The sequence below is a fragment of the Felis catus genome, chromosome C1 (genome assembly GCF_018350175.1).
Source record: "Felis catus isolate Fca126 chromosome C1, F.catus_Fca126_mat1.0, whole genome shotgun sequence".
Classification (NCBI taxonomy): domain Eukaryota; kingdom Metazoa; phylum Chordata; class Mammalia; order Carnivora; family Felidae; genus Felis; species Felis catus.
The window spans coordinates 208,688,041-208,713,048 of record NC_058375.1 but is presented as its reverse complement, the minus strand read 5'-3'; the positions used below and the strand labels follow the sequence as shown (position 1 = coordinate 208,713,048).

Here is a 25,008-nt window from a genome sequence, read left to right as displayed (position 1 = left end):
CCGAAGGTGATAGTGTATGCAATTTACTTGCAAATACTTTGGCATAGGAAGTGGTATCTGTGTTCGTGCTTGTTTAAACGCATATTCCAGAAGTGATGCCACAAGCGTATCTGGCAGCTTTATCTCTAATTAGCAACCGAGGGCTGTTCGTGTGGCAGAATGGTTTCTAGAAACGTGTTTCACTGGAGAAGGGAGTAATGTGCAAATTGTGAGCATCTCCCAGCAGCCCCACCCTTGCATGAACTCAATTTCAGGATCCACACTTCTCAGCGTGAGCCCTCGGCTTAAGGGTGACTTAAGCCCTGCCCCGAGCCATCTTCACTGGATTGTGTCACCTGAGCAGACTGGGAGTAGCCGACACTTGTCCTTTAACATTGTCTCACCTCCCTCTAGCAGACCTGTGTGTAAGCGGCTCTTCAGAGAGCCGACTTTCAGTGAGCTGGTGGGACTGCATGCGTGATCATATTTGAGTCCCCCTGCTTAGAGCGGTTTCCAAGTGTGGCCGAATTCTACACTTGCTTTATCGCTAGCAGATCGCTTCGTAGCAAGGTGAGGGCAAGGGGCTCCCATCTGCCTCTAACTGCAGGAAGGTACTGACGCCTGTGAAAACAACCTAATAATTGAGAGAGGCCACGGTTAACAGCACCGTGTGGACACGTGTTTGTATGTTTAGAAAGTGATGACCACTGAGGAAAATGGGCCAGAACTTTTCCCTTCAATAACCCTTTCTTGAGAAACAGTGAGCTACAGGGAAGAGACTAGGGGCTGATATTCCCTAGTGACATGCATTCCCGTCTGATGAAACCAAAAGTTAACGACTCCTTCATCTGGGAACAGCTAACAGAACCTTGACGTCTTCACCAATTCTCACAGATATTGCTTGGGACATACAAGATGCAGTGGCTAAATCCACACAAATATTTCTTGGGATATGCAAGATACAGATAACACCTCCACACACAAGATGTAGAGAGTCATTATGTATTGTTCCCGTCACTTCTTGGCATTTTTCCCCCTTCTGGAGAAGCGGAAGAAGTCTCAAGACCACGCGGGGCCTTTCTTTTCACCTGTTTTTAGATCAAACAAATAATGTATCGATGCATGACTACAATTACCTTTGGAAAAGTAGATTGCAATATATAAAGCAAAGATACAAGGACCCCCTCACTGCTCTTGACCGAGGACGTACCACTTCCTCTTGTTAATGGTTTATGACTTCAAAACTGTCTATCCATTTACATAAATACATATGTACGTATGCAAATATATGTGGTTTCCAAATGGCAATGGAATTTAAATATCCCGTAGAGCTGGATGACTTTGCAACTAAAATATGAACATGCTTATCCGCCCCATGAGAGTTGCAATATCTTTCACGCCACAGTGCCGTAGTACCTTAGTTCCTAGTATCCCTCATAGGCATAAGTATAATTTGTGGCACCCGTGGGGTTAGGTGTGGCCCTGTGAATAGAATGTAAGCAGCAGAGACTTGAATCACTTTCAGGCGGAAGCTTTACATGCTGTCTGTAAGGCACCATGACCTCTCCTCAGCTACAGGGTCTGGTGAAATACGCCAGACTGATGGACTGATGACGGCTCCATCTGCCCGGACCCTGGGTGAGAAGATACAGGACAGAGTCCCCAGTTGACCTGAGAGGGCCATGTCTGAGCAAGAAATAACCTCATATTTTAGGCCAATGAGATTCTGGAGGGGTACTCCCGCATCAGGGAGATATAGAGCATCAGCAGACATAGAGAGAGAGCGCAAGTAGGGGAGGCGCAGAGAGAGGGGTCCTAGAAGATCGGAAGCAGGCTCTGGGCTGAGAGCACAGTCTGATGGATACAGGGCTAGACTCATGAACCATGAATACATTTCCTGAGTCAAAGTCTGACGCTTAACCGACTGAGCCACCCAGGCGACCCCATATGTACGATTTTTAAACGCAGTTGTTTTCCTAATAACAGAACTGGTATCACTTGCAATTGTTAACGTATATAAAATAGTGGCAATGGACAATCTTAAATTTATCTCTTATATTCTTGTACTCAAGGCAGATTTTCCATAGAGTCAGTCAGATATTATCATCCTCTAAAATGTTGTAACTGTTTACACTATTAGAATTAGTCATGAGGATACATATTGACTTAACGCTATAGTCAATATTGGTTCATTAATATTGATCTATCAACCATGAAATACTTGTAGGATCTGAAGATCTAGAAATATGGACCAATGTGATTTAATTTGTAGTTTCTGTTTATTAATTTAACTATGTTTTTGTGTGTGTGAGTTCTTTCTATCTACTCTGACTTGCCATATCTTTTGTCCGTATTTCTATTTTGTTGTGCCGTTTAGATTTTTAGGAACACTTTTTTTTCTAAGATTTGATTTTTAAGTAATTTCTATATGCAATGTGGAGTGTAAACCCAAGGTCAAGAGTCACATGCTCCACAGACTAAGCCAGCCAGGTGCCCCTAGATTTTTAGGGAATCTTATATGTTAGGCTTCCTTATACTGGGTACGTTGTACATGTTGCAAATACTTTCTCCTAGTCTATCTTTTGCTTTTTAAATTTCATTTCTCATGTGTTTTATGACACAGAGCTCTGACTTTCATATAGTAAAATCTCTGTCTTCTTGATAGACATGGAATCTAGAATATGTTGGGCTTAGGAAGTTTTTCCCCAGTCAGCAAAGCACTATAAAATGAATTATATTTTTATTATAACTTAAATTATTTATAAAATTCCATTATAGTTTTAAGGGTTGTTTTATGTTTAACTCTTAAATCCAACTAGAATTTATTTCCGTGAATGGTGCAAGCTAGTGACTGCAATGTATTATGTTTTGTTCAAATGAATAATTGTGCCCACATGATTTGTTGAATAATCTGCTTTTTTGGTCGATTTATAATAAACATCTTGCATCAGCATCTGCTTCTAGTGGGGCTGAACCTGTGAACATTTGAAAAGAACTGATATGTAGACCCTATTGGCCCTGTTGATTGCTGATGAATGAATGCTGTTCTTGAGGATGGTGGACCATTATTGTCATAAACACGAGTCCCACAAGATGACTTGGTGGTCACAGTGTTTCTTCATTTTAAGAATGCACATCATCCGGGGCACCTGGCTGGCTCAGTTAGTTAAGTTTTTGACTTTGGCTCAGGTCGTGACCTCAAGGCTCGGGAGTTGAAGCCCCGTGTCAGGCTCTGTGCTGATGGCTCAGAGCCTGGAGCCTGTTTCGGATTCTGCATCTCCCTCTCTCTCTCTCTCTGCTCTCCCCGGCTCACACTCTGCCTCTCTCTGTCTCTCAAAAATAAATAAAAACATTACAAATTTGTTTTTTAAAAGAATGCACATCATCATAAAGAAAGACCACCCAAGTATCTGAAGTAGAGAGTTCAAATAGGCGTCACTCTATCAACACGAATGGGAAGAAATGGGGCTGGGGCAGGTGACAGGGAGAGGAAAAGAGTAGATCAGATGGGAGGTGATCTGCCTTATGTATCGATGGCTGCTCAGCTCCAGCCCATCCCAGCCATGGGGACACATGGGCCCAGGTTTTTTTCCCCAACAGAACCTTTGGTTCCATTTATATATGTATAATTTCCTGCTGCCTGATGGAGAAGGTGCACAAGTATGTTTTTTTTCTCTAGAAGGAAAAAGGTTTCTGAAGCAGAGAAGAAAAGATTTCCTGATTTTAATATGTATTAAAACCTTAATTTACCTTTAGCCATATGCCTGGTTTTATAGTCATGAGACATGAGATGGCAGTATACTGAAGCCGAAGGTCTGCTGTTAGGATCGTGAAGCTTCAAATGCACATCTTGACATGGAAAGCAGTTATGCCAGGTTTTCACCCCAAACTAAAACCTGTGTCATTCTCCCTTCCTGGGGGAATGGGTGAGTGAGGTAAATGAGAGAGAGGCCAAAGAGAGAGGCCCAGATGCTCTCGAGGGTCCCACACCCAGAGGGAGACATTACAATCAGGGATAAGTTGTATGCATCACGTTAGTGTCATTATATGATCTGATGTTTTAGAAAATCATGATATATCCTCAAATCTATGAGGTATCAGAACAGGAAATTTTCACGTTCTGTGTTTAAGAATTGGGAAAATAAAATATTTATCTTCACTCATTTTATGAGAATGAGCGATAATCTTGTAGTTCTTGGTGTCCTCATAAAGTTTTGTTTTCTCTAGAAGGATACAAGCTCTATTAGATTTTTTACTACCTATTTATCGATGAATTTTCATCTTCCAATATACATACCATGTACAATAAAAGATAGCAACTTTATTTTCCTGTAGAATGGTAGATTACATAGGTAATCCCTTTATCATTTCACTCATCATTTCATTGTCCCCCATGAAGGCCTTTAACTCCTAAACCAATTATATGCATTAGAGCAAGTTAGAATTTAGAATTTTTGCTTTGGACTGAACATTTGAAAGTCCTTCTTTTTTTTTTTTTTTCTTGCAAGAGAGAGAGAGAGGGAGAGAGAGATCAAGGGAGGGGCAGAGAGAGAGAGAGAGAGAGAGAGTGGGAGAATCCTAAGCAGACTCCACACACAGCGCAGAGCCTGACTCAGGGCTCAATCCCACTACCCTGGAATCATGACCTGAGCTGACATCAAGAGCTCAACCAACTGAGCCACCCAGGTACCCCTGAAAGTCATTCTTCTACTTCAAGACCAAGCCTTCCACCCTCATCCAATTTTCGTTTTCAAACATCAAATGTGCTACTTTTAATTTCAGTTAACATTAGCAAAAGAATAACGAACCTGGAAGGAATGAAATCAGAGGACATGCTAAATTTCAAATGAGTGTCTTCTTTTAACAACAAGAGATTAAGAGTATCAGAATAAACTATGGAAAGAATGTATTGGGATGCCTGGGTGGCTCAGTCGGTTAAGCGTCCAACTCTGGATTTTGGCTCAGGTCATGATCTCACGCTGCGTGAGATCAAGCCCCACATTGGGTTCTGTGCTGAGCATGGAGACTGCTTGGGATATTCTCTCTTCCTCTGTCTCTGGCCTCCCCCTCCCCAAAAAATAAATAAGTAAACTTAAAAAAAAAAGAATTTTTTTAAACTTTCTAAAACAAGTAAGTAGGACCAAAACTGACTAATATGCATTTGGCTCCAAAAGTCAATCACCAGTTTGACTGTGTCGCCGTCAGTGTTCAGTGCTGCTATACGGTATAAGAAGCCCGCATTTATCTTAATGAACTGGGGAATAGTTCAGAGAAGTATCTGTGAAAAGGAAAAACATCATAATATTAGTGAACCTGAATAAAAAGCTGTTCTGAAATGTGACATCAGTCAAAATCCAATCAGAAGATGGAAACCACATAATAATTTGAACAATGAAAGTTTGATGTCGAGAATTGACGACTACGGCGGGGAAACCTCTATACAGCAGGAAAGAGGATTCTAAAAATTACCCTAGGGCTGAGGGAGATGACTCAAGGAAGGAACAAATATGGAAGATGGGAATCCCTTCCTCAAGAAATTCAGACCTTGTTAGAGTATGGTTGTGGCTCCTTGGATGTCGAAGAAGCTTGCCGAGTTGCCTTGGGCAAGAACTGCAGCATGGTCCCCAGGTAAGCCAGAAACATCCCTCTGGGGTACCATTCCAACTGGATTGGGGGAAGCATCACTTGGGTAGCCCTTGGCACACTCTGTGGGCAGCAGCAAGATAGGAGCAGGAAGTAGATGAGAAAAAAAGGACTTGGAGAGAAGTCTTTTCTTCCTGTAGTGTCTCTCTATCGCCTCCTGTTGACAAATCTTCACATGATGCAAGTTGCAAAGCAAAACTCTACAGGACCCAAATGCATCCTCATAGAGCAGGTAATGAGGGGGTAGATTTGGAGCTTAAAGGATATAAATGGGTTACTTTTACAGTTATATTTAACTTTCTACTATCTAGTCATTTCTATGTGGATACAAGTGCTTAAGTTGCCAAAAAGTTTGATATTCAATTCATATCATTCAGTATCTATGAAAATCTGTGAAAGTCAGCGCAACTCCAAATTCTGTGAGGACTGACGCTTATACAAATTGGGGAAAAAATAAACAAAATTATGAATTCCGTAATTCAGGTGAAAAGGTACTAAGTCTAAAGTAAATGTATATCCAACCTAACTTCTTAGCCAGATCCCCAAATTCCCACAGCCACTCCAGTCATCCCAAATTAAGGCCAAATAGGATGGAAAATAAATTAAAATAGAAAAAGGCATCACTCTGAACTGACTAGTCAAAACGACCCACTTTCTCAAATTTCACAAAATCATATGACCATGCAAACATATTATTAGGGTCTGTCCTGGCATCCTAGAGTAGCTTTTACACGTGTGTAGCACAAAATTCAAGCTTCATTAGTTTCACGTCAAACCTACCTCTGATGCTCAATCTAACCATAATTTATTACGATCTTAATAAATTCTATTGGATTTCCATTCATTTGTGTTGTTAGTTTTCATTAAATGTTTGGTGCTTTTTGTTTTTTCGCACACATTTTTTGAGAGGTAGGTTAATTTGTGTAGGGAAGTGTCCAGGATATCCTTTTTAGTAGATCTATATACTCTTAAACTCTACCCATGCCTCTGGGTTTTAGATACTGCAGGTGATATACTTTGCACAGCTTGGCAGTTAAATTCCACCGTGCCTATGTAACCTGGCCCCTGCCTCTCTCCCTGACTTCATCTTTACGATATCTGTGGCCAGTGGGGTTCCTCAACACATCAAACCCCATTCTATCTCAGAGCTTTTATAGTCCCTCAAATATCTGAAAACCTCCTCCAGGTCTTTGCATAGTGACTATTCATTGCTTCCATCTCTACTCACCTCTTCGGATTTAGTGAATAATACATTTTATAAACCAGAAAGAGAAAGCTCTGAGGAGTCATCAGAAAATATCGAGGCCAATGATTTTTGCCTTACTTGCTTCTCTGTAATGACCTTATTCATTTTTATGCCGCGAGTTGCTGTCTTGCTTGCCTTTCTAAATTGCTCTGATCAAGTTCCCCACTGGGTTCTTCTGCAGAATCCTGATATTAATTTGAAACAAGGCCACACATTTAAATAAAAATGAGGTCAACTTCTTTCAAAGTTTCCACCCAGCAGCCTTTGAGATGAATGGTCCCTCTCCCAAAACTACATAGTCCGGAACTTATTTTTTAGCTTTATAATATCCCTACCCTTGTGTCTTTACCAGCAAACTTCTTACCTCCGTCCAAGTTTATGTTGTGATCTATCATCCCCTTCATCCTCCATTTGTTTCAACCTTTACCTTGTTTATTGCCTTTTTCAATATTTGAAGGGAGTGACTTGTCTCTCTCTTTTTGTTTTTAAGTTCATTTATTTATTTTGGGAGAAAGAGAGAGAGAGCACACATAAGCAGGGAGAGGCAGAGAGAGAGGGGGAGAGAGAATCCCCAGCAAGCTCCGCACGGTCAGCACAGAGCCTGACAAGGGCCTCAAAATCACAAACCGTGAGATCATGACCTGAGCCGAAACCGAATTGGATGTTTCACCAGCTGAGCCACCCAGGAGCCCCTAGTGACTCTTTTCTCTTATCCAATGCATACAGTCATTTGAGTTTGAGATCTCTGATGTATGACAGGAGAAGGCAGGGACTTGTAGTAGGATACTGAGTCAGTGGGTTACTGGAACCATGTGGAACTGTTTGGAAATTGGACAATGTAATTGATACTGTAAACTATGTGAAGTTTCTAGAATAGGACAAGCAGTTAGTCTCAGATAAAATCTAGAGAATCCTCAGGCACGTAGATTATTTTGATACTATCAGGGATGTCTAAATATTTACCAAGTGGTTTCAGTGGTTTGCATGATTTTTTTCAGAAATTTCCCATTATAAAAGGAGAAGTGAATCCATATTAATTACTAGCAAATCAATATGTCCATATATGTGATCTCCGACATGAAGATGTCAAATCCCAAGGGAATGAGTAAGGTGGACATATGAATAAAGCTTCTTCTGATGGAGGCAATGGATAATCTTTCTGGTCTCAGATCAAGCTCCCTTTAGCCATTCAAATACTTGTCAATTTTGCCACATTTGAGTATCACCTGAACGCCAGGTGATGCATCCTTGAGGTTTGTATGGGGGGGTTAACTTGGTGATACCATCTTCAACCTCGACATGATTGGTCGTATCAGTTGTGTGAACTCTAAAAGGAGTAAGGTCATCATCATTTCATTTATTCACAACCATATCCCTGTCATGGATAATAATGGCTGACATATAAGCACTCAAGAAATATTTATTCAGTGAATCAAATCAAGTACTTTAACATGCTAACTTTATATTTTAAATACACAAAAAATTCTTAGCTATTAAAATAATAACAAATGCTTTTTTTTTCCTATCCCAGTGTCATGAGTAATACCTTTCAAGGACCGTTGTGAAGAAATATTGCTGAGGAAGATAGTATTGAGGTGTTAATGCTCTGTGGAATGGTACACTTTTACTTAATAACAGATATTGTTCTATTATCTCTCTTTCTAGTTCTCTCTCATTCTCTCTCTCTCCCTCTCTCTCCTTGTCTCTTCTCCTCCCTTCTCTTTCCTTTATAAATATGATATCATTCAGTATGTTACCTAAAGAAAGACTAACAAAAGTTGGATAGATGTACTGCCTAAAACAAAGTACCTCCTTAAGCCAATATGTCTTTTTTTTTAAATTTTTTAACATTTATTCATTTTTGAGAGACAGAGAGCACGAGTGGAGAAGGGGCAGAGAGAGGGAGACACAGAATCCAAAACAGGCTCCAGGCTCTGAGCTGTCAACACAGAGCCCAACGAAGGGCTTGAACTCCTGAACCATGAGATCATGACCTGAGCCGAAATCCGACACTCAACCGACTGAGCCACCCAGGCGCCCCAATATGTCATTTTTTTTAATGCAGCCGAGAAGGTACTTTGAAACATATCAAGAAACTGAATACAACATAGTGTGGCAATGATAATTGCTCTAAGGAAAATGTACCAGAAAAATCAATTCAAAAGCCAATTTACCCTTTGACTTTAGTGAATTCATTTGACCTTAGTGAATTCATTTGATCTTCTATGCAACCAGTTAGAAGATTAATAAGAAATGATCAATAAAGACAAATATTTCTGAAAAACTAAAATCCCTCACACTGAGCTGTAGTTGTAAAATTTTTCTATTGTTGAGAACATACTGTCTCTTTGGTCTTAAGTATCTAAATGGATTAATTCCATTTGTGGTATGTGAATACAGCATAGTGTTTGCATAGTGTCAAAATGTCTTTGAACTTCTGTATACAGCAAATACCAAATTGACAAAAAGTAATTTAAATAAGAGGCTGTGTTGCATTGGTTTTTGTTTTAGAACCAGATAATCCTCGTTTGAGTTTCCAGGATCTGTAACTACTATTTGTAGAAGTTTGGACAACGTCTGTAAACTTCAATTACTTTATGTAGAAAATGAAGATAATCATAGAGTTGAGGTAAGAATTAAGTGGAACATATTAAAAACAGATCAGTATCTGGCATGGAGTAAGCAATAAATCATAACAGTCATTTTATTATCATTATCGGTGGTATTCCTCTGATGATAAATTCTAAACTTATAGTTAGTAATTACATAGGTATTACTGTATGCATTTTTGTGAGCTAACCTCATTCCTGGATGCTTTTATTTCATGCTTTAATCTTTTTTTTTTATTTCCTTCTTATAGTTCTCACACATTGCTAACACATGTTACCTTGCTATATTTTATGCATCAATAAATGTAGTTTTAATTTATTTTACAACGGAGTGGAGTTTAAATAAATATGTAGATGGATAGATATAAACCATAACGATAAAAATAATATATGTATTTACAGTAATCTTGGGCTATGAATTAATATATGTCACAAGACCTCAGACAATTCTTGTTTCATGGTGATGAAACACAGGAAAAGAATGTGTCGATAAAGTGCAAGGACTTTGCGTGACCTGTCACTGTCCAGAACAGTACTGGGTGTAGGAGGACTTTGATAAATATTTGTTGAATAAATCCACAAAGGAAGTCAATGAATATTATTTAAGATTTTCATGTGCAGAGCAATGGGCCAGACACCTTGGAGAATAAAAGATTTACAACTAGTAAGCCCAGTTAGCCCCTTTCTGAAAATTACTATATAGTATTAGATGACCAACTATAAAAAATAATAATAACTATTATGAACAGGTGGCATTGTAATGAAGATCCAAACACCACACCATGTGTTTGTATGTGCTTGCGGTACAAATCGGTCTTTGACTGGTGGACATCAGTTCCAACCTGGGGGACATTTGATAGTCTCCTAATACTATTACCAACAACAAAGATTTCTGAGTAACACCTGGACACCAATTTCTAAGCAATACTCAGAATAATTGTTAAAGGGTACCTTAAAAAGGGGGGTTGGCTCAGTTGGTTGAGCATCCAACTCTTGGTTTCAGCTCAGACTTCCATCTCCTATTTTGTGGAATTGAGCCCCTCATTGGACTCTGTGCCAATAGCTTGGAGACTGCTTGGGATTCTCTCTCTCTTTTCTCTCTCTCTGCCTCCCCCGCCCCCCAGCTGCATGCTCTCTCTCTCTCTCAAAATAAATAAACAAACATTAAAAATAACACCCCTGTCCTCATAGAATATTGACTTCTTCAGAGGGCAGATGGACACCTAATCACAAAGAATTGATTTAACCAAAAGCTGGAAGTTTCTCCCCACAGCAGTACTGTTTGCCACGAGGTGCCTCTAATTAACAGTAGGGCTATGAATGGACACATTTTTTGCATTTGGTGCTGTGGACAAAATATTGTTTCTGGTGAACGTGACACAATTTCCAATATACGGAACAGAGGTGATTCTTTAATATAGCTTTCTCAGTAACAGCTTCATATTCTAATCATCTGGGAGGTTGTGGGGAAGAAAGCAGAAAGGGTACGAAGGAAGAGATGGGGGGGGGTGAAGGAAAAGAAGGAAAAATTGTCTAGCCCTGAAACCTAGCCTGATAAACCCAGAATCAATAGAAGTGAGCCCAGCCATCAGTAATAAATAAAATATCCCGAGAGGAATGTAATGAGCTGCCATGGTCGAAAACCACACCTGGGCAATAATCCAGGGCACTGTTTCTCAAGCCTTACTGGGAATAAGAATCATCTGGATAGCTTCCTAAAACAGATCAATGAAGCCCAGCCCCAAAGATTCATGCATCTCAGCTCCAGAGATCCATCTAGGATGAAAGCTTAAGATTTTGCATTTCTAACCCATCCCAAGATAATTCTGTGTTGTCCATCTGTGAAGTACACTTTGAGTACCAGTGCTCTAGAGTGTGGTACCAAAGGCTACCTGATAATTGGCAGAGAAGTGAGTCATCTGGGAGTCGTTGCTTAGTAAATAGTCTATGGACGGACAGCATCAGCATCTCCTGGGATCTTCTAGAAATGCCAAATCTCAGACTCTGATGAATCAGAACGTGCATGTTAATACGATCAGCAGGTGATAGGCATGTTTGTTAAAGTTGGAGAAGTACTGATCTAATCCTCAATTTTGGCCACACACTGGAGTCTCTTGAGTACTTTCAAAATTTAACAAGGTTGGGACTCCCCGCAGGATGCTTTGTGGACAATAGATTTTAGAAATTGCCAGCATGACTCTTCTATGTAGCAAAGTATGAGAAGCACAATTCTAGGGGACATGATCTGAGGTGATGTTGTGCAAATTTATCCATAAACCTTTTTTAAATGTTTATTTTTGAGACAGAGAGAAAGAGAGAGAAAACATGAGTGGGGATGGGCAGAGAGAGAAGGAGACACAGAATCCAAAGCAGACTTCAGACTCTGAGCTGTCAGCACAGAGACCGATGCAGGGCTCGAACTCACAGGCCGTGAGATCATGACCTGAGCCGAAGTCAGATGCTCAACAGACTGAGCCACCCAGGTGCCCCCTGCATAAACTTCGTCCTCTTCCAATCTCCTAGTCTGCCACATTGCCTGACATTCTACTAATAGGTATTCACTTATACATGTTAATAAGAATCCTCTCCTATGCAAATGGCCAGAGGAGAATGGACATTGTTTTATCATGCATTCTACTATCAACATAATTAATCAGACTCTGAGATCATAAAGTTGGAAACAAATAAGTCTTAGTGGCAGTTGGGAAAATAGAAGAGATGATATAGAATATGGGGGTACTTCTTGTTGTGAGCTGAGATGGATGGAAACTTGCAGCATTGACGACGTGGAGCATGATTTTTTCTGGTTCAACCCTCAAGTACAGTGCCCACAGAACACGGAGTGGCTGGACGAGGGGCTAAATGGTGGGGATAGACTGGATTTCTTTTAAGAAATGAACATGAAAAGAATTTGAGGAATTATAAAATTGTAATAAATCACACTGCAATTGGACCTGTGGCAGAAGATGTAAGTGATTGATGAAGCAGCCATGAGAAACTATTACAGGAGACTATATTATCGCAAGTATACTTTTTTTGTGTAAGCTTGCCGAGTTCCAGAACCTTGTATTACATTTGTCAAGTGCCCAATGACATTTTAGCTATTGATAACCCCAGTAAGTGTTAACCACAAACACTTGTTCCCTATTTAAACTAGATTAATTTCAGAGGTATGATTGAATGCATGAACGTGGCAAACACCCATGCCATAAACGTTTTATATACGCAGTTCTAAGACGGCTGGATTTTTTCTTAATGCCTCCAGCATATTTCAGACCCATGCTGAGTCATTTAATTGGAATTAGGTGCATATTGAAGGAAGAAAAGTGTCGTTTCTCCTTATTTAGTGACTCCTCTGTATGAGGCAGAAGCCAAGTGGTGATTGAGGACCACTGGGGGTCACATAGCTAAATTGAAGAGTCTAGGGTCTCACTATTCACCCCTGCCGCTCATCCACGATACATACAATGTCAGGGATCACTCCTGAAGTTGAAAACTGTACGGGCTTTTCTTCGAAAGGTTCTCACAAATCGTGTTTCTTGGTGAATGAATACCAACAGCAACAAAGTCAACTAATTTAAACTATTGCTTTTATTATAATTACACGGGAGCACAAATAAATAAGCACAAAAGTATTGTAAAATATTGCCAATGCACTAAAGAAAACAAATTGTTTCCCAACAACATCTGGTTACTTCAGTAGTATCAAAGTACATTTATAATTACATGTTACCTAAAAAAATCAAGTACAAAAATTAAGAGAAATTAAAACATCAGTGTTTATATTAATATGCATATAGAAATGGCTAACAACACATGAATAGAGAAATCTGTTAGCTAATGCTTATTTGCACAATTTTTCAGGCACATACCTGACATTTTTAATGAGTTATGAAAATGTAATATGACATTCAGCTTCTTCGATACGGTAAACACGTTATGTTGAAATGGATGTTTAATGGTTTCTTTTAAAAACCCTGTCTTTTAAAAATGTCGTGCCATTATCCACTAGAAAACAATATTTTATATCATCTCTCAATAGCTATTTGTTTTAGTTTCTTGAAAAGAGCAAAAAAGTAAACATACAATTGCTAAATACGTAAACACATTTTTAGTGCAAGATAACAAGACCTGTGACTTTACTGTGCTTTGCTTTTTATAATCACAGTGCACTTTATGCCAATTGCTACACTATAAATGTTAACTCAAGGAGTTCCGAACAAAAGAAGTGCATACTAAACATTTTCATATATATTATATACAGTATGTATACTGTATGTGGGTGTATACATGTGTAAATGTAGATGTTTTTAGGGTGGGCGAACCCAGTCACATTTGGGGACAATTGAACACTTCGAAAAGATCTTCATACGTACTTGGTTGCGATAAATCCAGCAATGTTTCTGTAAAGGTGTTTCCCCTTAAATTTGAAACTGTGTAATATTTAAAGGGAAATGTAATCAGATGTTTTTTTTTCCAGATTACACACACTTTGCTGCAATGTAATTGACCCAAATATCAAAGGGTTTTAAATCAATCCAAACAACAAGCCACAATGTTCAAGTCCAACATGGCAAACGTGTTATCCTTTTACTGAGATACATAGACAGCAGTACATATCCTATGTGTACATATAGAGTCTTATACATAAACATTTTATACTTAGACATTAACTTTAATATGTTTTAGTATTTTTTTCGACTGTACACTTGATCTGGAAAAAAAGAGAGAATACCATATATAAACACAAAGGAGATGTCAAACATTTGATATTGTATACCTTCTTAGAAATAATTGGCTTTGTTTTGAAACTTTAAGGATTGCATAATTAAGTTCCTTGAAGGCAGGGATCATATCTTTTTGAATATTTAATTCCAAGTGCTTCACAGAATTTTTAAAAATAACTAATACGTTTCTCAACCATGAACTGCTAATAATAAATTAATAAATTGTCCACATTCTACAATTAGCTATCAATGTTCCCATGGAGGGAAGATGTAGTAAGTTAATCTTACATATTATAGGTACCATTTTTCTTCAGTTCCATTTAAGTTTGGGATACAATGCCCTATGAATCGTTATTCCATCCTACTTGTATTCCTTTAAAAGGGTAAATTGTATCTCCTCTCAGATCACCTACTGCTTAAATCAGAGGAAAGTTTTTTTTTTTAATTTTATAGGTAGCCATAATGAACTTACAATCTCTTTTCTGCTTTAGTGAAGTGATTCACTTTAACATATAGGTGATATTTAAATTGTATCATTAATGTGCATTGTTTTGATGCCTTCTATATAGTTCATTAAAACAATAACCCAAAAAGGTTGCTTAGTTCTTTTCTTTTTCTTTCTTTCTTTACTTGATTACCAAACGTGCCCAAAGAGTCAAACCAAATGATATGTGGAGGATGAGGCCAAAGCCAGAGTGTAGTAAGAAAAATGTTTCTCTATTCTCTGGAAGCATTCAACAAAACTATATGGAACCTCCGTGTCCCAAGTCCCAACATCCTGTTTTGAAAAGGGAAGTTGTATCTTGTGGTATCCAGACCATTTCTGGATATTTGAATGTGTATATTCTTTAAAACTACAAACATTAACCTCTTAATTTTTGCTTTCTTTCACTTTCCCGAATATTTTGTATGGGTGGACATTAACCTTCACTTAACGCCAATCAATCACCTTCATCTGAACTTACGTCCGCAGCATAAATATGGGGGAAAGGGTGGCAGTGTTCCTGTGAGGAACTGCCATAAAACCTCAGCAGATGCTAGTTTCTGGCATTGCACAGAAATGCAGAATTTGATTTTTCCCTTACATCGACTCTAAAGAAATTGGTCTCTTGTGTGCCAACAAGTTCTTCCTATAGAAAAGCATCTTGCTGACAGCCAATAAAGTTCTGTTTCTGTAAAATTTGCTGTGAAAAGACCATTTCTCATAGGTATGAGCTCTTCCCGCCCAATAACCATGCCAGGATACCATTTGTTCTTTGGCACTGCTAAATATATGAGCTATACCTTCCCATTGTGTTCTGTATGTGGAATGTTGATCATCTGACCAAGTTCACAGACTGAAGCATCCTGGTTGCGTGCCACGAGAGAATACACTGATTTTTCTTTGTATCCTAATGACTCCTTTTTCTCCATACAAAGAAACGCTACACAAAGAGAAAATTAATTATAGAATGGTTATGGCCCTATCAGCTAAGCTGCAATGGACAGTGGTTTGGGCACTGAATAAAAGTTACGGAGTCAAATATCACTGAAGCCACTTTTCCAGATCGTTCAATTACTTCCCATGGAAAGGAAGATTTGGAGATATTAAATAGAAATAGTTGCCCAAGGTCAGATTTTCAAACAAGCTGCCTTCTCAGAAAATAACTTGCTTGAAAAAAGAGTCCATGAAACCTGGCAACATCATGAGTTTGGCAGAACAAATGGGAATGTCTGAATCCAACACACATCATTTCAGTACCTCTGTTTCCTTCTCGACAAGTGGCCAGCAGTGAGAAATATCTTCTCCCTTATTCAGAAAGATAGGGGGAAAGATTGGCATCTGAAAAACACACTTGGATATGTTACCGAAATATAAATTTCAAAGGAATTATCCAGCCATTACCATACTGAGCCTGAATATACATATACATACACCAAGATCATCATCAAGATGCTGAGAATTGATGTCTTATGCCTCATTGACTGGCTTGAGTACCTGTGGTCAGAACGACCTGAATCAGGCTAACCTGGGTCCTCAGCACATTTTATGTCTATGCTGATTTTATCTGAACACATTTCCATCCCTCTTCGATTGGTACTCCGTTGATTGTTGGGTTTGAAATATAATCTCTAACTGGTGAAACACGGCAGTAGGATTTATTGAAGCCACTTAAGATCTCTCCATGATTTCCTGTACTTGTGATCCTGCTTTCTTGTTTGTTTGTTTTTTAACCACTTCAGTGATACAAGCAAAACCTAAAACCTCAGTAAGCACTGTACGTATACAGTTCTCCTGCTGAGAACTCATTCACGCAAAAACAACAGATACACATGCTCCCACTTACCCTTTTTCCTTATTCTTTCAGAATTCTAGTTGGACATCAAAATATCCATTACTTATAAAATATTAAAAAATTATTTTATAGCATTTCAAAGGCTTGAAAGGAACGATTACTGGTAAAGCATCACTAGGTTGTTAGCAATATAGATTACAAAAATTCCCTAACTCCTGTTATTTGGTTTTATTGAGCAGCAGTGACTCTTGCTGTCAACACCCTTACGAGGAAAACCACTATGACAATAACTTCAAACACGTACCTTTTTCTCTCAGAAATATAATACTAAATTGATTGTTAAAGAAGAATCACATACTGTCAATTTTAGGAAGCATAAATAGTAATTTAAATATTACAAAATATACGCGATAGTTTCCTTTTTATTCATCCGTGGCAATATTTATATTCAACTAACAAGTTATTCTTAAAAGATATATATGATTTGTTTAACTTAAATTTTACCACCACATAAAATTGAATCCACCCCTTCCACCCCCTCTCCCCTGCATTTCCCGCTTCTTCCTGGAAACAAAATAAAAGAAACAAGGGGTCAAAACTCTTTGGTCATGGTGTCCTAAGAAGTAAGAACGGGTGTGATGGTCATGCACAGAAGATTGCGACCCCAAAATGTGGTGAGAACTCGTTTGAAAAAACTTAAGAAACACTAGTTTGTTAATGGGCCTTAATTTTGAGACAGATTGGCATTTAATGTGCTAAAATATGTAAATGCGTCCGTCTGAATGTTTATTTCTCATTTTCTAGGGGAAACAAACATACACGTGAAAAGTTACTTAAAAATGGTGATTGCAGTGGCTGTGAGGCCCCTGGTCCTGCTTTCTTGAAAGCAGTCATGCTATTTAGCTATTGATTCCTTATTCCTTCCATTGTCACAGTGAACCCTGGTCTCCTCCAATCAGATCAATGATGCAAGGACACATGTCCCTAAAGTCATTTCTGAAGGAAATGTTTTCTGCTGGGAAATCCAAATATATCCTAATAACTTTCTCTGGAGTCTAATGATTGCTTAGTATAAACAAGACAATATTGAAGAGAAATTCTTATAAAGCCAATGTAGCAAAAATATTGGTATTGATGTAATGTGGACGTCCAAATTAAGCATCACATTTGCATTCATTTCCTGTCAAATCCTTAGAAACTTACAAAGCAACAGATGTTCTTGACGAATATGATACTCGATTTCTACATTACTAGCACCAGATCTTATATTATGTGATTGAACATGATTTTTATAGCTGTGAGCTCTCATACAGAAGCCAAATGTGGACAGAAAAAAAATAATAACGTCTTAAATGCAAAAATTAATAATAAAAGGCATCAAGGGATTACATATAAAAGAGATAACAAACCAGTTAATACCGAAATTATATCATATAGTAAAACTCTCGATATTTCTGTAATTTATATCCGTATAATGTGTATTATTTCAGGTGTCACCCATAAACTAGTAAAATATTTACATCTTAATATCTTTTGGATTCAAAATAATCCGGGATAAATAAGTGTCTTAATTGCAAGGATACAATTAATATACATTTTATGTTGAAGTTGCCTGTGAGTAAGCACAGCTTCCCATGGGTTTTCCGGGGAAGCACTGGCATTCCATCCCGACAGAGAAGACACGTAACAGTTCTTTGTCTCAAGACTGAGTCGACCTCCCTCTCCGTGTGGACCTCACGCCATCCTGCGCACAGTCATATGGCGGTGTCCCAGAACACCGTTTGCTGCTTAGAGTAGGGTGGAGGGCTGTACTTCTTTGCCCCTGCATTCTTCTTCCAGCTGGGTAGGATAGGCATGCTATCCTGTTTGCAAAGGCCTTTTTCCGTTTTCTGTCTAGCTTTTATTTCCTTGCACAAGCAACGCTTTTTCTCAATCATCTCAAGCATTGTATGGTCTCCATGAAACCACTGCATGCATGCCACCTAGCAAAAAAGAAAGAGTGAATACAGAAGCAAAAAAAAAATGGAACGAAAGCAATCGTGTTGTTGTTGTCGTCATTTTTTTTTTTTGCACCGTGCTAGTCGTGGTTTTGAAAAAATGTCAGCTGTTTCTTTACCTTTGTAATTCTTACAAAGCAAAATTGAGGTATGGGGACTATAAATAAGTTTTGTATTTGACTTTGTGATATAATTAAACAACTATTTGGGTGAGAAGATTTTTCTGATAAGTTTCAGGAGCTCACAGTGTAGAGATAACCCTTTCTTTTTTAAAGCTATTTGCCTTGTATTTACCCATGACTTTTATGTTGACTCCATTGTCTTCTAGGTGTCTAAGTTCAATTGCTGGAACTGCTTTTCAGTGAGATCTAATATGAATATGAGATGTTTTGAAGATTTTAAAGAACATTTTTGTTCTTGAAATAAAGCTTTTTTTTTATAAAAAACATACAGAATTAAAATTTTTCATAATTCTACCAAAACGACTTTGCCTATGCATCGAATGCTTGGAATTTAAATGCCCAAATAATTTTTTGCAAAGAATTTTTTCCATGCTTTTGATGCTTCAGCAAATGTCTAATTAGAATCATTGACCTGTGCCTTCACGCTGACCCAGGCAATTTAGAGAAACGGATTCCTGGGGTCAGTTACGTGCCAGGAGATGGTTCAGAGCTGACTGTGTACTGATAGACATAACATATTTCTTGAAAGATGAACATTGCACCCTGGTAGGTATATGTGGTCATGTCCTCTGGTAAATCTTCTTTAGAACAGAACTACCGAGTTGCATCTGCCATACAAGGAGAGGAATGTGATCGGGCCACCAATCCAGCATGAGGAAGCTGTGTCTAAGCACGTCTACTCTTTGACTTTAAGGGTTAAAATAGCTCAGCTGGAGTCACTGTATTAGATGTTACAATTTTAGCATAAATATCAGCACCGATACTTATATAACGCTTACTCTGTACCAGATCCCATTCTACATACTCTGCGTAATTTCATTCATTCATTCCTCACAATGATGATGCTTTGAAGTAAGTGCTATTCATTAATCCATAAAGATGACTAAAATGAGACTTAGAGAGATCTAGTGACGTGCCTAAGCTTACAGAGCCAGCAGATGTCAGAGTCGGGATTGGATCCCAGGAGTTCATTCCTAACACCTTGCCTTTAACAACTACACTATACTGACTTTCAGCATACATGTACAACTGGGAAGGATCGGGAAGATAAATGAGCACAATGTTCTCAATGTCCAGGTGAGGAAGCCGCGGCTTCAAGAAACTGCACACGTTGCCCAAAGCCAGGCAGGTAAGTTTCTGGTGCGAACAAGGCAAGACTGAATTCTCATGATTCGCAATCCTTCACGGAGACAGCAGGATCTAGAGCTAGAAGACAAGAAATCAAAGCCTGGATGTATCAAACTCCTCCCTGCAATTGTACTTCCTGGTGTCTTTATCTGAATAGCTGAATTGATCCTATTTCAATTCCAGAAGTCGATATAAGGGTTAACTTGGATAATGAAGGTGAAGTCATTTTTCAAAACACTGAATCATTGGCTAAGTATTGTCACTGCCGCACTGACAAACACATGGGAGTTTTTCGTGCCTGCTCTCTGCCAAGCGTGTGTGCAGAGCTCTGTGTATGTTACCCTGAATCCTCCCAGCTACCCCGAAAGCTAGGATTTATCTACCCAGTACAAGTGAAAAAACAGAGTCTCAGAAAGGAGATCGAGAAAGTAGATCTAGGTCTCAGATTACTACATGGGAGACAGACCTCTACCAAACTTGGATCTGTCTGTCTCCACAGTGAATAGTCTTTCTACTAAGCAGGCTCAATCTACTGAATATTATCTAGAAATTATAATAATAGTTACTGGCATAGGTACTACCATATCCGGGTGCTACTCAAAAAATACAAACATATTTATGGCTTTAAGGAGGGAATAAAAAGTGTTTATCAAAGAAATCCAAATCAACGGCTTGGATTTGGAGTCCAGAAGATGGTACTCGTAGATAAATACCTTGTATATTTGTACCTAATTCGATACAAAGTTCCTTGAAAGAATGAGCCATGTTTCACAGCCACGGGTATTTTCCTTTCAAATGAAATTCTAGATGTTTATTAAATAGGTTTAACCAGATAATAGGTTTTAATCTAACCAATAGGTTTTTGCACCAACAGAACATTGCCCAAAATGGCTTGGAATTTTTTCAAAAGATTTCTAATATTTTAGAACTTGATAACCCATGCAATAAAAATACAGTAACTCTATTTGGGTGGAAATACAAGCAAAATTTATTGAGTGACTATAAACTCTTAAAATGGAATTTATAACATAGAATTCCCAGAGGGGAAGCCCCAAATTTTATCCATTAGCAGACCCAACATGCAGAACAGAGTCATTAAGCTCTCGATAAAAGTTTTATGAACGAATAGAAGCCACCATCATTGAACAGTATTTGTTCACCCTTGGAAAGCTCTCCAGATAATTTTCTTCTCAGTAAAATCTCACTGGGTCTTACACATTCCAACAAAACCGCAAAACCTCCAACTTCTTTAGGGTAGGATATTTACATCACTTCAACATTTGCATTGTATTTACTTCTCCCCACAAATTGGATAATATCTAATCTCCTTTAATATTTAAGAGTGCAAATCAGTACATGTCATTGAAAAATAATATTTTTCCTAAATTGCTCTAACAACAGTATCTCTAATATATTTCAGAGTTATCGTTACATTTTACGCATGTATAACTGCATTACATTACCTATAAGTGTGTGTTTTCTGCCAATTAGAAGTTTGTACTATATAAGTGTGTCAATTTAAGAATAATCCATTCTTTAAAAATCTAAAAAATAAGTTTAAGAATAAAGGGTTACAAAGCATGATTTTCATGTTCTTTACATTTTTATTTTAAAATAGTTAAGTGTCCACTTGACTGATCTAATGGTTTCAAATATTAATAGAAGAAAATCAACTCCTTTTTTTCAGACTGGCTTTTTAATATTAAACTTTTTTCTTTTGGTGGCCAGATGTATAGTCAATACAAATTCTGTGAGAAAGCACTTGTCAGTACATGAATGAAGGCTAGATATTTTAAAGAGAATTTAAATACATGGTATTAGAAAATAGCCAATTCAAAATTTTTTAATTTCAATATTTTAATAAGGCTGACAAAGAATGCTATAGAATCATCTCATGTTAAGTTGTTGTCAAATATTTTTTTTCTCATTTCAAATACCCAAGAAAATTATTATTATGTTAAGATGAGATAAATACTTGTTAAATGTGATTCATTTGGTGGAAGACAAATCTATTTTCTGAGTTTACGTTTAAATAGCATCTGTTTTTCAATATTTCTTTCTGGAGGGTGCACATTCTTTTTAATTCCCGACATTAAACTCCAATGCTACCACTAGGGCAACTTACATGGCAGAAAACATGTCTAAAAATTACATTTCACTCTGATAGTAAGATGCTTCAATTTATTAGTTTGTACATAGCAAATAACATGTTAAGTATTTATAGGAGGTGTGTTAAGAATACTACCCATAAAATATTTCATGATTTGTCACGAAATTCTTCAAGACCGGTTTCAATTTAGCTGTAAAATTCCATTTCACTTCAACCTGGAGTTAAAAGAACTCTTGGATTTGATTTACAACAAGCATACATTAGGAGACAATTGTAAGACAATTGCTCAATTAATACGAATCTTGTTATATCTCTCGGACAACAGGATCCGGCAAAGGTAATATTCTTGGCTAATAAGTCGAGGCAGATAAAATCCAGTGAAGTCCCTCCTCAAGGAAGGGAAACATAAATCCTCATCCCTTAAGAGCAGGCTACATACAGGACTTCTTTCCCAAGGATACGGTATGGAAAGAAAGAGGAGGGTAACTTAACCGTGGGAAGCTCTGGCAAACACTATACACAGCACACCAGTCATCGACAACGGGAAGTCATGTGGACCGTATGGACCCTTGGTATGATGTGATAAGAAAGGCACATTGCCTCTGAGCTCCTCCTCTCCGAAACCCATTAATCCCAACCTAACCATGAGAAAAACACCAAACACAAAATGAGAAATACCCTATAAAATGCCAGTCCAGAAATCCTCAAAACTGTTAAGATCAGCCAAAATAAGGGATGTCTGAGAAACTGTCGCAATCTAGAGAAGGCAAAGAGACATGATAACTGAAATTGACTAGTGCGGTATCCTGGAAAGGATCCTGAAACAGATACGTAAAAACTAAGAAAATCCAAGTAATGTGTGGGCTTTAAAAATACAGTTTCAATACTGATACACAGCAGCAATATAAGATATTTAAAAAAGGGGGAAACTCGGTGTGGGGCATACAGGAACCCTCTGTGCCCTCTTTGCAGCCTCTCTGTAAATGTAAAACTATTATGAAGTTCAAAAGATATATTTTTAAAAATCACCTGAAGAAACCACATTCATTCCAAATGCTAACTGCAGTTTACCTTGCAATGTTTTTAGATGGAAGCAACACGGTATAATGGAAAAAATTAACTAACTTGATTGGGATCTTGATTGTTTTATCATACTGAAAAGTCATGTATTTCTCTGAAGTTGTATGCCCTTCCTATATACATCGTATGTATATTGGTACATAATTCATATACACATAGTATATATATTTGTATATGCTTTATATATATTATGTATATCGGACATAATTTATATACACATTTCATGTATTGCCACATACATCATACTTCACATGGTTATAGGAGGCAATGAACAGAGGCAATTGGATTGGGAAATTGTAAAGCCCCAGACACTGTTAATGATCTTATCTACTGATCCTTCAACGCATGCAGAATAACATTAATGTCAAGGAATCTTTAATTTACTTCAATCATTACTTTCTCTAGGAAATAAACTAAGCACTTCCTGATATTGAGTATATTTTATCCAAAGACCAGAAGAATGATAATATGTTCAATAATAAATCTCCATATATTTATTTAAAATTATTCAATTTCCAAAATATGAAAACCACAAAGAGATTTAAAAAAATCTGAAATAAGCATTTCAACATTAGCACTTCAACACTAAAATGGATACTGGAATCAAATTGATACAGGTAGGCATAGCTTCATTGACTTGATTTGTTTGTGCCTCATGAGTTAACATGTAAAACAAGCAGTAATTTACCAAAGACTTAAAGGACCAAGCAATGTCGAGCAAGTGTCTCGTTGGCCTTGGAATTAAATGTAACCGTGACTTGTGAATAAAATTTAATTTCTTAAAACAATAGACCCCACACCAGCACTAATTTTCAGATGCTCTCAGAAAAATAAAAAATCAGTTCCATGTTACTCTCTCTGTGCCAATTTCTCCACCTCCCGTAACCCCTCTTATGGAAAATCACCATTTCCAGCACGGGGGCTGTAAACCTTAATCTGACTGAAAAAGAAGCTTAGAGTCACCAAATTTCTTTGCATGTTCTCTTTACCCTGCAGAAAATTTCCCTAGGAGAGCATGGATGGCATCGGCGGGGCAACAAGGAAGGGAAAGTGTGACTGGAGAAAGGAAAGCTAATTTTTCAGGAATTATGGGAGGTAGTGAGTCTGCTGCCTCCATGCATTCCCTTATCCATAGGTGTCCTGAGGTCAGCCAGAGCTGTTAGTGCTGTCATTGAAAGTGTTCTTCCTGTCCTTTGGAGTGAGCAAAGAGATGGAAACTCTATTAACAAAACATACATAAAAAAATAAACATGTAAGTAACTGTGGCTTTTTTACATCTAACTTCGAGGTAACCGCCAGTGGTTGGCAAAATACAACCCACTTCCCAAATACAGCCCACTGCCTATTTTTGTACGGCTCATAAGCAAGAATTTCTGTTTTGTGTGTTTAAACAGTTGGACAAAACCAAACAAAACCAAAAAAAAAAAAAAAAGAATGTTTTTTGACACATGAAAATTATATCAAATTCAAGTGGCAGTGTCTATGAACGTCTAATGGGCACCCGGAATGTCCATTTGTGGACGTATCATCCGTGGCTGTGTTCACATTATAAAGCAGCATTACACAGTGGTGACAGAGACCATTCGTGAGGCTCCACAAGGAAGTTATATTGCTTTCTTTCTGATATTACGAGAATTAAACATACGTATAAAATTCTCCTAACTTTAGATTTTGATGATATTATTCGTAACAATAGTATCTTTGGCCTATCTTTAGCTTTTTTAATAGTTTTTTGCTTCTATTTTTTTTCCCATCTTTAATTCTGATCTATTGATTGGGTGCTTCTTAAATTATTCCCTTGTCCTCCTCTCTCATTTATCAACAACTTTGACTCAGAACCTCTGCTTTATGAAAGAATTATTAGACAAGTGTATACCTAAGGCTTCTATGGGAACTGCAGATTTTACTTGGGATGCCAAAATTTCACTTAAAATTTTTTTTTAATCTTTATTTTTGAAAGAGAGAGACAGAGTGTGAGTGGGGGAGGGGCACAGAGAGAGGGAGACACAGAATTCGAAGTAGGCTCCAGGC

General features: G+C 37.9%; 1 protein-coding gene across 7 annotated transcripts in view; it reads right to left on the bottom strand.

Moving 5' to 3' along the window:
* Positions 1–13,050: 13,050 nt before the first annotated feature.
* Positions 13,051–25,008, bottom strand: part of NYAP2 (neuronal tyrosine-phosphorylated phosphoinositide-3-kinase adaptor 2) — a 268,339-nt gene continuing 256,381 nt past the window's right edge. For 4 of the 7 annotated variants that reach the window (XM_019838751.2, XM_019838755.3, XM_019838759.2 and 1 more), the window contains one exon: positions 13,051–18,462. In XM_019838751.2, the coding sequence (XP_019694310.2) occupies positions 18,235–18,462 (228 nt within the window). In that variant the 3' untranslated portion in view covers positions 13,051–18,234. Of the gene's footprint in view, positions 18,463–20,751; positions 24,197–25,008 lie in introns of those variants that run through there. The other 3 variants (XM_019838752.3, XM_019838753.3, XM_019838754.3) reach the window with 3 other exon arrangements.